This window comes from Ailuropoda melanoleuca, chromosome 13 (genome assembly GCF_002007445.2).
Source record: "Ailuropoda melanoleuca isolate Jingjing chromosome 13, ASM200744v2, whole genome shotgun sequence".
NCBI classification, from domain to species: Eukaryota; Metazoa; Chordata; class Mammalia; order Carnivora; family Ursidae; genus Ailuropoda; species Ailuropoda melanoleuca.
This window is the reverse complement of record NC_048230.1, coordinates 15361849-15375721: the sequence shown is the minus strand read 5'-3', so window position 1 is coordinate 15375721 and position 13873 is coordinate 15361849. Positions and strand designations below refer to the sequence as shown.

At 50.3% G+C, this 13873-nt stretch overlaps 1 protein-coding gene and 2 long non-coding RNA genes across 4 annotated transcripts in view; 1 reads left to right on the top strand and 2 right to left on the bottom strand.

Moving 5' to 3' along the window:
- SCPEP1 (serine carboxypeptidase 1) overlaps positions 1–13873 on the top strand; it is a 45523-nt gene that overhangs the window by 28634 nt on the left and 3016 nt on the right. Inside the window, exons 6-12 of one of the 2 annotated variants that reach the window (XM_034641248.1) lie at positions 2302–2374; positions 6346–6383; positions 6834–6962; positions 7647–7740; positions 8518–8631; positions 10798–10935; positions 12430–12593. In XM_034641248.1, the coding sequence (XP_034497139.1) occupies positions 2302–2374; positions 6346–6383; positions 6834–6962; positions 7647–7740; positions 8518–8631; positions 10798–10935; positions 12430–12593 (750 nt within the window). The remainder of the gene's footprint in view (positions 1–2301; positions 2375–6345; positions 6384–6833; positions 6963–7646; positions 7741–8517; positions 8632–10797; positions 10936–12429; positions 12594–13873) is intronic. The other variant, XM_019795741.2, reaches the window with a different exon arrangement.
- Positions 607–6858, bottom strand: LOC117795696. Its single transcript, XR_004619823.1, has 3 exons — positions 6653–6858; positions 4906–5147; positions 607–953 (listed from the first exon to the last, which is right to left on the bottom strand). It is a non-coding gene; the product is annotated as an uncharacterized LOC117795696 (long non-coding RNA).
- Positions 9083–13873, bottom strand: part of LOC105236003 — a 71224-nt gene continuing 66433 nt past the window's right edge. The window contains exon 11 of the long non-coding RNA XR_004619822.1: positions 9083–9256. This is a non-coding gene — a long non-coding RNA (uncharacterized LOC105236003). The remainder of the gene's footprint in view (positions 9257–13873) is intronic.

Below are 13873 nucleotides of genomic sequence, written 5' to 3'. Positions count from 1 at the left end.
TTTTTTTTTTTTTTTAAGATTTTATTTATTTATTTGACAGCGATAGAGACAGCCAGCGAGAGAGGAAACACAAGCAGGGGGAGTGGGAGAGGAAGAAGCAGGCTCATAGCGGAGGAGCCTGATGTGGGGCTCGATCCCATAACGCCGGGATCACACCCTGAGCCGAAGGCAGACGCTTAACGACTGCGCCACCCAGGCGCCCCTCACCACCTGTTCTTATACAACCTGTGAGCTAAGAATGGCTTTTACGTTTTCAGGTGGTGGGGGTTCGGGGAGGGGATTAGAAGCAGAATAATATTTCATAACTCGTGAAAATTATATGAAACTCGGATTTCAGTGTCCACAAATAAAGTTTTATTAGAACTCTTCACTCGCTTACATACTGCCGGTAACTGCTCTCGCATTACGGGCAGAGCTAAGTAATTGCAACACGGACTGTTTGGTCTAGAAAGCTGAAAATATTTTAAATTCTGGCCCTTTGTAGAATAAATAGCCAGCCTCTGATAATCCGTGATGTTGTGCACTTTGTTGTGCTTGAAATCAGAAAGGACATAGTATCTAGACCTAGTCTGATTTTTTCCATGGGGCTCTCTCGCCGTCTGCCTGGGTGGAAAGTTACCCGAGTCGTGTTCTTTTCACACTCTGCGGATGTCCAGTCCTTCACCCATCTTTCACCTAATGGCTTTAACGTCATTTTTAATTCTCCTGTAAGTCTGTAAGTTCATTAGGAGTTTCAAAATGATGGCTTTCTCCTCCTGTCTTTGTGTTCACACCCATTAGCTGGCATTCTTCTATAAAGTGGAACTTTCCTTCGTCGTCCGGACTACTTAGGTAACTTAAGAAATAAGTTCCTGGGGGCGCCTGGCTGGCTCAGGCCGAGGAGCGTGCGACTCTTGATCTCAGGGTGGTGACTTTGAGCCCCACGTTGGGTGTAGAAATTACTTCAGTAGATTCTAAAAATGAAATAAATGAAAGAAGAGAAGAACTAAGTTCCTTCTGGAAAACCCAGATAAATGCATAATTCTCTCTCGATAATTACTGGTGTTCAAAGTCAGGATGTTCATTGTTTTATTTTAGCTCTCTGAATAGTCTGTGCATGTACATAGTTTAAAATCAAAAAATGAAAAAGCTATTCTGTAAAAGATCTCCCCCTTGCCTCCATCCCCCTCCTCTAAGGCAGCCTCTGGTATTAGTCGCTTCTGTATCATCCCAGACGTATTCCTTGCCTACATAAGCGAAATCCACCTATCTCTCTCTCTCTCTCTCTCTTTTTTTTTTAATAAGATTTTGATTATTTGAAAGAGAGAGAGACAGAGCAGGAGCCGGGGGAAGGGCAGAGGCGGAGGGAGAAGCAGACTCCCCAGTGAATGCAGAGCCCAGTGCAGGGCTCGACCCCAGGACCCTGAGATCATGACCTGAGCCAAAGTCTGATGTTTAACCAACTGAGCCACCCAGGCGCCCCCACATACATCTTTTTTGTTTGAGGACAGTTGACACACAATGTTACATTAGTTTCAGGTATGTAACATAGTGATTCACTTTCTCTATATAAGTTGTGCTATGGAAAATCCAAATATAACTTTTGACTCTCCCAAAACTTAACTACTGATAGCCTACTGTTGACCTGAAGCCTTAATGAAAAATAAAGTCAATTCACATATTTCGTAGTTACATGTATTACATACTGTATTCTTACAATAAAGTAAGCTAGAAAAGAAAATGCCATTAAGAAAAACATAAGGAAGAGAAATACATTTATATTGCTGTATTGTATTTGTTGGAAAAAATCCATGTAAAAGTGGACCCCTGCAGTTCCAACCTGTGTTCAAGGGTCCACTATATATTCTTTTTTCTCATTTTTATACAAATGCTAGTATAGTCCTGAGGCATCCATTCCTCCCTCAAGGACCTCCCGAGGAGGCCTGCCACCCCTTCAGCGACCCACCCCCCCAGCACCTTGTGAGGAATCCCAGACCTCAGAGGAAAGAGTGCCAGTGACCCTCGGAAAGAAGCTAGGGCTGCACATGACCCCACGCACATCCTCCCAACACTGTCGTGAAAACAGTTGAGAGAGACTCGAGCAGTTCTTCCTCGATTTGCAAATGGCAGCGGGAAAGAGGTACTCTCACTGTCTACTGGGTCTCTTAGGCCTTCGGATACCCAGGGAGTCTTAGAAACGCTGGGCAGAAGTTTTCTGTGCTCAGGAAAGGTGGTGCGTAAAGGCTTGCCTCCCTCCTGCTGAAGAAAGGACAGAGGTCTGTGGGTTCCCTTGGTAAGAATGTTTCTTGGCTCTTCTTTCAGGCCGTTCGGCAAGGGACCATCCGGTGCAACTTTGCCGGTGTCGCTTTGGGTGACTCGTGGATCTCCCCCGTTGGTAAGCACAGAATCCTCAGATACTCCTTTACTCCTTTTCTCCATCCTTCCCTGGGACTTTGGGCTGTGTGGTCCAGATCAGAAAACAGAAACAGAACTTTCTGGGTCCTTAGAGATGTCAACACAGGAAGTGTTTGTCCCAGGAGTGTCCAAGAAATTCAGGGATGAGAGCTCATTTATAGAGCTCCTACCATAGACTGCTGCTGGCCCGACTGAATTCTCTTATTTGATTCTTACATCAAAAGACTCAACATTTTACAGTTGAAGAACCTTTTTTTTTTTTTTTTTTTTAAGAAGTGAGGGCAGAGGGAGAGAGAGAGAGAGAGAATCTTAAGCAGGTTCCATGCCCAGCACAAGCCCAAGGCAGGGCTCGATCTCACAGCCCTGAGATCATGACCTGAGCCAAAATCAAGATTTCAATGCCTAACCGACTGAGCCACCCAGGCGCCCCTACAGTTGAAAACATTTTAAAGTCTTGAGAGGGAATGGGATTGGCCCTGTGACACACAGCATGAGTGGCCTGGTCAGGATTCCAACCCCAGTCTGATGGTCACTTGTCACCAGCACTAGCATGAGCATTTGGGGTGAAATTCCGGTCTGTTGCTCACGTTGGTGGTGAAACAAGGTCACCATTAGGTCCTGCTGCTCAGGTTCATGGTTTCCGAACCAGAGTGTCCTCTGTGGGAGCACAGAAGCTGTTTGTAATGCAGGCATCTGGGCTGTGGCTTCTGACGTCACGTTGGTGGGGTTGACTCTGACACAGGATTTCTCAGTCTCAGGGCTATTGACATTTTAAGTCGCATAATTCTTTGCTGTGGGAGCTGTCCTGTGCATCGTAAGATGTTAGCATCTCTACCCCGTAGATGCCAGTATACCCACCCCAGTGTGACACGCACAGACTCCTCTAGATGTCCCTGGTTGACAGCCACTCGAACCTGACAGGAGGTGACTTTCCACAGGCAAAACCAAAGTACAAAGTAGGAAATTAGAAGAGAAGTTACCTCTGGAGGAGAGAGGGGAATGAGCTGGAAAGGGATGCCGATGAACTTTCTAGGCTGTGTATGCTCCAGATCTTCACTGGGGTGTTTGTTCCATGGGCGTGTGCATTCGTCAAAACGTCTGCATTTGCATGTATGATTTCGGATATGTGATGATGCCTCAGTTTTTAAAAAATAGTAATTTATAAAAAGTAATATTTTTCCCTAAAAGGTAGGGATTCAGTTTGTTACAGAGCCGTGTCCCTCATGGAGTTGGGATATTCTGATGCTACTGGGAATGCTATTTCTTGCCGTTACTCTTGCCATCATCCGGGGCTGAAATGGCATAAGCAGGAGCTCTTGAGATGCTCTTAGCATCGGGAGAAAGGCTCCTCTTTGTTTTTCCTAACTGGATGGACCTCCTAGGACACCATGAAGCTTCAGAAGCCCCGATCAGAGGCGTGAGCCCCCCGTCTCACTCAAAATCACAGCCGTTGGCCTCGTGCTGCTTTTTGGGCTCTCATCACAGTTTCCTAACAGCACTCGACACTGTGCATGTGTTAACTTCATTTAATGCTTACGACAGCTCCACGGGATGGAGACTGTTATCATCACAGTTTTGGAGATGTTGAAACTGAGACTCAGAGAGGTTAAGCAATTTTCCTGAAGTCACACAGCTAAAGTCAGCATTCATCTCCAGGCAGCAGGCTCCAGAATCTACGCACTCACCCACTACACTAGCTACAGGGACTCAAGGCTTTGCAAGTGCTACTCGGCCTGTCCAAAATCTGCCTTTCTTCACCTCGCTGTGACCTACTTCCCCTTAGAAATCCTCCTGCTCAGGAGCGCCTGGGTGGCTCAGTCAGTTAAGCATCAGACTCTTGATTTTTGGCTCAGGTTATGATCTCAGGGTTGTGGGACCGAGCCCCATGTTGGGCTCCACCCTGCCTGTGGAGCCTTCATAAGATTCTCTTTCTCCCTCTCCCTCTTTCCCTCCCTCCCCACCCCCCCACACCCCTTACTCCTGTTAGTGCACATGCATGCTCTCTCTCAATTAAGAAAAGGGGGGATTGGCACCTGGGTGGCTCAGTCGTTGGGTGTCTGTCTTCGGCTTGGGTCATGATTTCGGAGTCCTGGGATCGAGCTCCGCGTTGGGCTCCCTGCTCTGCGAGAAGCCTGCTTCTCCCTCTTCCACCTGCCCTGTTTGTGTTCCCTCTCTCACTATCTCTCTGCCAAATAAAATCTTAAAGAAAGAAAGAAAGAAAGAAAAAGAACTCTTCTGCCCAGATCTGAGTCCCTCCTTTCAGATCCACTTGACTTCCACTCCTCCGTCCCAGAAATACTCCTTTTTTGAGGGAGAAGTACTGTTAATCTGTAAGAGCGATTGTTATGTTCTAGATAGTAGGCATGGTGCTAGGTGCTAGGAAGGACGCACAGACATGCTCCACGTCTTCAAGAAGATCTGCACAGTTCAAGATGGTGGCCATAGCCATATGCAACTAAATCTAAATTAATTAAGATACAATAAAAATTTTGATCTTTGAATTGCACTCACCACATTTCAAGCACCCAGTAGCCACGATGTGGCTATTGACTTGATCCGGACCACACAGAGAACATTTCCATCATTGCAGAAAGTTCTGTTGCACATCCGAGGTTGGCAAACCACAGCCTACAAGTTGAGTCTGTCCTACTGCCCTTTTACTGGGACACGGTCACACCCATTTGTTTGCATATCGTCTCCCGGGGTTTGGAGGCTGCCATGACATCGAGTAGTTGCAACAGAGGCCGCCCGGCCTGCAAAACAAAAAATGTTTGCTGTTTGCTCCTGTATAGAAAAGTTTTGTCCCTCCCTGGTTTAGATCAAGCAGGGAATGGGGCGCATTGGAGAATTGCAGACGATTCCCTATTTCAAGGAGCTAAGGCACGAGCTTGATAGTTGAGTTGGAGAGGTGGCGGATAGCGAGGTTCCGGAGGACCTGGCATGCCTGCATTTCTCAGGGTGTACCCTGAACGCCACCACACCAAGGAGGTACTGTGCAAAGGGCTTCGCAGTCAGATAAGTTGCCAGGGGTAAATACGGCCTCCACCTCGTCAAGGTTTCACAGGCATGTTAAAGGCTCTGAGAAGTCATTCGGGGGGGGGAAATATTCTATTTTGTATAGCCTCAAAGGTATTTAACTGAAGAAGCATTGTTTCTTCTCTAAGACCTAGGCTGAATTCCTGCTGTACTGAGGTTACTTGAAACATACTTTGAGTTGCTTGGTCTTAGGGAATGACTGAAGGCTTTTAAGCAAATAGTGACGTATTCAGATGTGCAGGTTGTGGTCCTTCGTTCTGTGCTGGCACATCTCAGTGGCCCTGGCCTTACCTCGAGTTATGGGACTTGTGATCTGTCAAACCAAGCCCCACTCTTCTCTTTGAGGGCGGGCGTTGTTTTACTCATTGGTATCTCCTTGCTGGCTTCAGACCGTTTATAAATTCTCAATATGTTTGTGGAATTGAAAAGAATTGGTTGACGGTATAGTCAGAGGCACGTGAATTACAAAATGCTTAGTCTTCTTCCTTAATTAGCCCCTTGGCAGGAGCTAGCGTCCCCAGACTGGGGAGATGTGAGGGTGGGGGAAATACTCTGAGCTGGCAGAAAGCCTAGAGGTCTGGCAGAGAGGATCCTGCACTCCGGGCACACGCACGCACGCACACGCAGATGCCTGTGGGGATGCCGTCGTTGGCGGTGACTCCCTCATTGCTCTAGTATCAGGCCAAATTAACATCATTAGCCCTGAGTCAACAGAAAGGCCCCCACAACCTCCCACCTCCCGACCACTGAGACCTCGGCCCTGCAGGGACACCGGTGAGTTAAGGAGCCTACAGACCCGAAACCACCAGCTTTCTTGCTTCTGTCTCTGCTTTGGGAGGAGGAAGCTAGTTGGGTTTTTCTCTGGGAGGGCAGACGCACGGCGGACTGACTTTGTACGGATGTGGTTTCCTTTAGATTCGGTGCTCTCCTGGGGACCTTTCCTGTACAGCGTGGTGAGTAGATGAGTCCCCACGTCTGCACCCTCCGTGGTAAGCAGCCCAGCTGACCTCTCCTGGTCTGTCCCCAGGACAAACAGGCTGGCTGGAGTTACCTAGGAGGTTCACACTGCTCCCTAGGGGGAGATTTAATGAACCCTCAGCCCAGTTCCCCATTTCTCCAGGTATAAGAAACACGATGTTGAAAATCCCCTCAACTTTTTATGATAAAAATTTTCACATGTGCAGAAAAGTTGAAAGATCCCTGTGAACACCTGTATACCCACCATCTGGACTCCGCTGATGTTTTGCCATATTTCTTTCATCAGTGACAACGTGACTGACAATACCCTTTCATCTGTAGGCCTTTCTCCTCCCACTCTCTCTGCTGCCAGTCCCTGGCGGTGGTGATGCCAGGTCTGTGTCTCTGAGCAAAGTGGGCCTTTTCATTCTCGGTTTGCATTCCAGTCTCTTCTTGACGACCAAGGCCTGGTAGAAGTGTCTCAGGTCGCAGAGGACGTCCTGGATGCCGTGAATAAGGGGCTCTTCAAAGAGGCCACCCAGCTGTGGGGGAAAGCAGAAATGGTCGTTGAACAGGTAACGGGACACACTCGGGGGCAGCCCACTTGCCTTGTTCCCATGGAGCCAGGGCTCACTGGCCGGTGCCATCAGGATTTGGGTCTATCCTGAGACTCCCCGCAGATCTGATAATCATCACGTGCTAAATGATAAAGCCGATGAGTCTGAGCAGGGCCGAGGTCAGAAAGCCACCCCAGGCCTGCAAGACCCGCTTGTCCCTTGACCGAATCTGTGGATGCTATAAGGAATGATATGTCTGGCAAACGTGAACGTTCGAACCCTTGCCAGGCAACATTCTGCCCCCAGCGAGCCAGGAGGGAAGGATGCACAGCCGAGGACGAGTGTGCAGGACCCTCCCTGGCCCTGTTCTCCCTGTAAATGAACACTCGGGCCCTTGGTTTTCTCCAGCATCGGAGCTCCGCTCAGATGAGCTGCTCACTCCCCCTCTGAGATAGGGCTGACAGCTGGTCTCAGCCCTCAGAGCTGGGTTTCTTTTTTTTTTTAAATGTTTTTTTATTATATTATGTTAGTCACCATTCAGTACAACCCCAGTTTCAGAGCTGGGTTTCTTTCGGGTCCAGGCAAATTTACCAAGTTTAAGCTATCCTTGGGTAAGGTGGAGAGTGAGTGCCTTTCTGTTGTGCAGCTTCTATAACGGATAAATAAAGAAAACAAACAGCCAAACATCATTCTGTATTTCAGAACACGGATGGGGTGAACTTCTATAACATTTTAACTAAAAGCACTCCCATGTCTGCCGTGAAGTCAAGCCTAGAATTCACCCAGAGCCCCCTAGGTGAGTGAACCTTGACATTGATAGACCCCTGTCTCCATCTCCATGCAAGAGGGAATCAATTCTTTTAGCTTTAATTTATATAACACGGAGCTCACCCATTTTAAGTGTATGATTCAGTGGTTTTAGTGCATTCACAGAGCTGCACAGCCATCACCACAATCCAGTTCTAGAAATTTCCATCATGCCAGAAAGATCCCGTGTCTCCTGGCAGTCGGTGTCTATTCCCACTCCCAGCCCCAGGCAGTCACTTGTCTGTCCGTCTTTCTAGATACGCCTTTCCGGGACGGACGTTTCATATAAATGGAACCATGCCGAGGGGGGTCTTTTTGCATCGGGCATCTTTCGCTTAGCGTAGTGTTTTTGAAGTGTGGGAACCAAGTTCGGCACGTTGCTTGTTACAGTCCTTCTGAAGGCTGCATTGAGCTTTCAGCTGAGCCAGCTTCGCTGTGGCTGCCGAATGCCTGGCGTCCTCCCTCTGTAGGAGGCCTCTAAAGGCTGCGGGCGCCTTCGAGTCCACTTCTCAGTGATTCCCTTTGACCGGGCTGGAAAATCTCCATAGCCCCAAAGTACACAAAGGGCAGCAATCAAACTTAATAAAGCATTTCCACTTCCAGCGTCTGTCTGGCTTTCTTCCTCCATCTGGGGTGAATGAAGGTGACGCTTTTCATTTTCCCGCTGAAAGCCTCCCTCTTAGCACACCATCCTGGCAGCTTGGGAGAGACATTGTCTTGGTCGTATTTCCAGCCCTTTGACTCACCGGGTACCAGTTTGTTTCAGTTCATCTTTACCAACGCCACGTGAGACACCTGCAGCAGGACGCCTTGAGTCAGCTCATGAACGGTCCCATCAGAAAGAAGCTCAGAATTATTCCTGAGGATTGCACGTGGGGAGGTACTCCTGTGCCCCAATTAAGTGCCGTGTGTGGGGTTGCGGGGCAGTAGAGGGGCCAGCGCAAGGGCCTTACTTTGAAGAGTGGGTTTTGTTGGTGGTGAGGATAGGTTGCAGGCAGGACTGCATTACTGGTTGCATTTTACAGGCCAGCAAACAAATACGGAGACAGTAAATAACGTTCCCAAACTGGTTCAGCATGAGAGGCTGGTAGAGAAGTGGGTGGGAAGGGAAATGAATGATGGGTTAGGTGTTGGTAATTGTTGAAGGCAGATGGTGAGCCCCTGGGAATCCTCTCACTCTTCGGACTTTTGTATCAGTTCGAGGTTTTCCATAATAAAAAAAAAAAAATTGAGAGTAAAAAAAAAAAAAGCTACACCAAAAGCCACAGTTGGTTGTGGGTATGACTTCCAGACAAAGGTCCTTTGGGGCAGGTTTTGACCAGCTCCCTGGCCAGGCTCCCCCTGGTCCTGATGCTGGATGTGGTTCCAGGGTCTACTGCATTCTGTTGTGGGTGCCATGTTAGAAACTCTCGGGGGTCCTCAGAGACCAGGACCAGGTAGAAATCTTGGATAACTTCCTGCTCCATGCTATAAGGAGGCCGTGAGCCAGTGGGACTCCCACATCCCTGGAGAGGAGACAGGCCAAGCTAAGGAGGGCTTCCTTTATGTTTGAGTTACCCCAAGGCAATGCCTTTCTGGGGCAGCCCCTTGACAGCTGCTGAGAGTCTAAGACTTGGCTCCAGCCCTGGTCCTCAGGGGACACGGGCCATCCTTCCAACCTGCAGTTCACAGAGGACTCCTCCCAGCTCCAGTGTGTTCATTTCTGCCTCACCCCTTAGAGTTTTCTAGAAATGGGAGGGGGGAGTTAATTAGATCAAATAAAAAGAATCTGGTGTCAGAGCTTTAGAGTGGGTACCACCACGGGGAGCCGGGTGGCACTGAGAATAGGGGTGCGGGCCATCATAGGAAGGCAGCTAAGGTCGAGCCTGCCAGAGCACCTTTTCCTCTCCACCCCTTCCATTGATCCCTGTGACTGCGTTTTCCAGCCCCAGCTTCTCTGGTTACAGGACCCTCCCTGCCCCGTGTGGCTGGACGGGCCAGGGGACTACATTTTTGCAGGCGATGACTGATAGAGAAAGCTCTGTGTGGCCGCAGCTGTGTCTGGTCCGGAAAGGACAAACTTGCCGGCGGATACCCACACCCAGCGTCTTGAGCTCGGATTTGCAGTTCAGCCTATGTACGCCCTAGGGAGCTCACCAGGCCTGTGCTCACAGCCCCGCCTGCGTCTGACGAGCTCTTTCACCCTGGGCATGTTTCCTAGCCTCGCGGGGCCTCGTTTGCTTTAACCACTGCACAAATTAGGACTCCTTACCTCCCAGGGTTGATGACGAGGAAATGGGATGTTTGTGAAGTGTCTGCTTAACCCAGTGACTAGCGGACAGAAATGAATAGTAGCCGCTGTTACCGTGGGGTTCCGTGTTGCGGCGAGGACGGTCAGCAGTCCGCCAGGGATGCGGAGTGGACCATCTCCTCTCTTGCCTGGGGCTGGTCTCCCCGTGGCTTCCCTGAGGGCTAGCTCCGCGTTGGTTTAGGTCTGATTTGGTTTATTACTAGAGTCGCACCACTTGCACAGAACTTAACAACGTGGCCCTGGTGTCACTTAGCAAAGGAGGAAAACTAACACCCGCCCCAAAGCAGAGAGCGTTCCCAAGAGCCCTGGCCTAACGAGTGTTTCGTGTAGCTCCCTGTTCGCTTAGGCATTAGACTTCTGTAGGTTTCAGTTCCTCATCAGAAATGACATCTAGGGGTGCCTGGGTGGCTCAGTCAGTTAGGCATCCGACTCCTGATTTCAGCTCAGGTCCTGATCTCCGGGTCGTGGGATCGAACCCCACATCAGGCTCACTGGTAAAAATGGGCCTGCCGTCATCACAAGCACTTGAGTGAATAGAGCACGTGTGTGGATATGCTTCCCTTTCGGGTGACTGGCTCCGGCGTGGATTTCTGGGCCGGCTGGTCCCTGTTGGTGAAGTACGTGCGTGTTCAGCCTTTGTTAGGTGAAGCACAGTGGTTCTTTTGGGTGCCGGAGCCCAGGATGCTCTGGTCTGAAAGATGCCTCTTGTTCTGGCAGATTGTAGGCTCTTACCGCTTTCTCTTTCCTCGTGTGCAGGCCAGTCTGCCAGTGTCTTCCAGAACATGGAGGGGGACTTCATGAAGCCAGTCATCAGCATCGTGGACGAGCTGCTGGAAGCCGGGGTCAATGTGACCATCTATAACGGACAGCTCGATCTCATCGTGGACACCATAGGTAGGAACACGTGCTGCAGGGCACGTGGGGGCATTTCTGTGGGGTGAGCTGGAAGGGAACTGGCCCCAGACATGCCAGTCCTGGGTCTGGTGACATTGAAATGCCAGGAGGAAGGCCATTTCCTGTTCGGTTCATCTGCCCCAACGTTGACCTCTTTGAAGAGGACAGAGCTGTTAACGCAGTTTTTGGGAATGTAGGCGAGGTTCAAGGTTCGATGGGGTGAGGTGCAGAGCTGACGGCCAAGAAAGAATTCTTGAGACGTCTTCGGTGCGAAATGGTGATTTTATGAAAGCACAGGGACAGGACTCATGGGCAGAAAGAGCTGCTGCCCTGGGGTTGTATGGAGTTGGGGGTAAGGAAAAAAGGTTTTCAGAAGAACTTTTGCTAAAGAGGACCTACGAGGTATTGGAGGCCTGGCCCTTGTCAAGGTAAGGTGGTTTCTCCCTCTAGTGAAGCATTAACATTAAGACAGCTGGGAGTTTCCTTCTGGAAGTTAGGTTATTGATAAGGCTTTTTTCTTGTAAATCATGAGACAGTTGTAAACTGAGGGAGGCAGAGGTCTTGGGCGCTGTGATATGTTAGTTCACCATTTGTTTTTCTTTCCCTTAGCTATAGGGCAGCCCGCAGGGACTGAGGAAGGGCACTCAGATGGGGGAGGGGGGCAGTTTGCAGGGTGTCAGCCTGTGCTTGCCCTCAGCCAGCCTTCTGCTCTCTCATCACGGTGCCCCTTAGAGAAGCCTGGGCCTGCCAGATTTTGAGGCCCTTCAGTATAATTAAGAAACGCATGACACCTACTCCCACCACAGAAATAGGGAAGGAGACCCTTTCCTGGCCATGGGGCCAACGGGCTGTTGAGTCTCTGGCACTGTCAGCAGGCGGTAAGCTCTGCAAGCTGGGTTGCAACTAAACCCCACTGCCTCTAACCCTGAGGTCCCGGGGAAGTGGCCTTTGTGGTTCTGTTTCGGTAGGACCGGGTAGAGACTGAGGCAGGTTCTCCGAATCCCCAGGTAAATCAAGGCACATGGTCTGACAGGTATGACACACCCCTCAAGGTCAGCGGGATTGACTATTTCCTCCAATTGTAAGCCAAGGGCGCTGAGGGCCTCTTTGAAGGGGTCCTGTGTTTCTTCCATGGCCTGCGCAGGTGGTCCCGACCCAGCGACCTCTCAGTCCTCCGGGGAGTCCTGCCGCTTCCAGACATCCCCAGTTTCCTTCCTTCAGAGCATACAGTGGTGGGAAAGCAGAGGCAAGAGTAGTTAGGCTTCTCAGTGTTTAGGTTTCTCCCAGGTATCGTGGGCATCACTGCGGGTTTGCTGGAAAGGCAGCGTCTCAGGCCCTACCCAGACCTGCCGACTCGGAATTTGCATTTTAACCAGATCTGGGGATGAGTTCTGTGCACGTTACAGCTCAGGGAAGGTGAGGTGATGGGGTCTAGATTTTTGTTTCTCCCCCACCCAGCTGCTAATGCCGGCCCCGCTCTCTCCCCCTCGCCAGGTCAGGAGGCCTGGGTGCGGAAACTGAAGTGGACGGGGCTGCCCGAATTCAGTCAGCTCAAGTGGAAGGCCGTGTACAGTGACCCCAAGTCTTCAGAAACGTCCGCTTTCATCAAGTCCTACAAGAACCTGGCTTTCTACTGGATCCTCAGAGCCGGGCACATGGTGAGGCCGCGTCCCTCAGCCTCGGTCGTGGGCTCTTAGCTGCTCTCGGGGTGAAGCCCGGGCCGCTGATTGTGCGTGAGGGTGCTGTCCGGGCTGGTCTGAGAAGAAGTGCGTTGGGCTGGGGAGTGTTTCCAGGCCTGTCATGAAATCCTGCTCTTAGTGCTTCATTCCTTTGGATCTGGAGATTCTCATTGAGAAAAGCTAAATCCTTCTGAGAGCATGAAGCTGGGCTCTCTTTTACTCTTTAGTTGAAATGAGTTTAATGTTATTTTCCTCTTATGCATTTGCCTTGGGGGAGGAAGGGAGAAGCTGTGTTTCCGTAACATTTTCGGGGAGTGAAAACCCAAGTTCAGCGCTCTGGAAAGCTGAGTCGCAGCGCATGGTGCAAGGTGGGGGGAGCGTTCGAGCGGCAGCAGCTTCCAGAATTCCAGTTTGGAAGAGGCTTTGTGTGCAAAGATGAGGTTGTCTCGCTCCTGCATTTGCTAAGCGAACACACTACCTCCCCTTAGGTTGTGGGTTGACCAAGTGGCTGTCCGTGGGCTGAGGGACATTCTGGAGGGATGAGTCCACTGCACGTACGCACGCAGACACCTGCAGAGCTGCCCAAGCGGTCAGCTGCTTCCCTCACGGTTAGACTTTGGTCTGGCCACTTAAATGCAGGGTCTCTGTTCTTCCCAGGACAGCGGTTGCCTGGAGGAGATTCTTAGGGAGGTGTGGTAAGGTGCCCTCTGGGCAGCTCTCTCCGCTTGAGAGCCTGGTGCTTAGGACAGAATCTCCATAGAGAAGGGGCTGCGGGGTGTGGTCTGCCGAGAAAACTGGCCTTTAAACTCCGTTTGTCCATCAAGCTTACGGAGCATGTTTACTCGGATGGCCAAGGAGATGCTAAGAGAGATTTCAGCAGGAACTGAAGTGCCCTCTCCAGAACTCAGCTCCTTAGGGGTATTAGCTGGCAAGGGGAGGCGTAGGAGAACGAACTGCATGGATAGGTCCAGAGGAGCCTCAGGGGCCCTGGCGAGAGATGAGCTGGGGATACCTCATTAGGGAGCTTGCCTGTATCCTGAAAGCAACGGCGTGCCCTCGAGGGTCTTAAAGCAAAGGAGTAAAATTGCCAGTTTGTCTAAGAAACGGCATTCTAGCAGCAAAGGGCCTGGGATGAGACTGGGACAAAGAGCCAATCTAAGGCACTTTTTTTTTTTTTTAAGATTTTATATATTTATTCGACAGAGAGAGAGCACAAGCAGGGAGAGCGGCAGGCAGAGGGAGAAGCAGGCTCCCTCCAT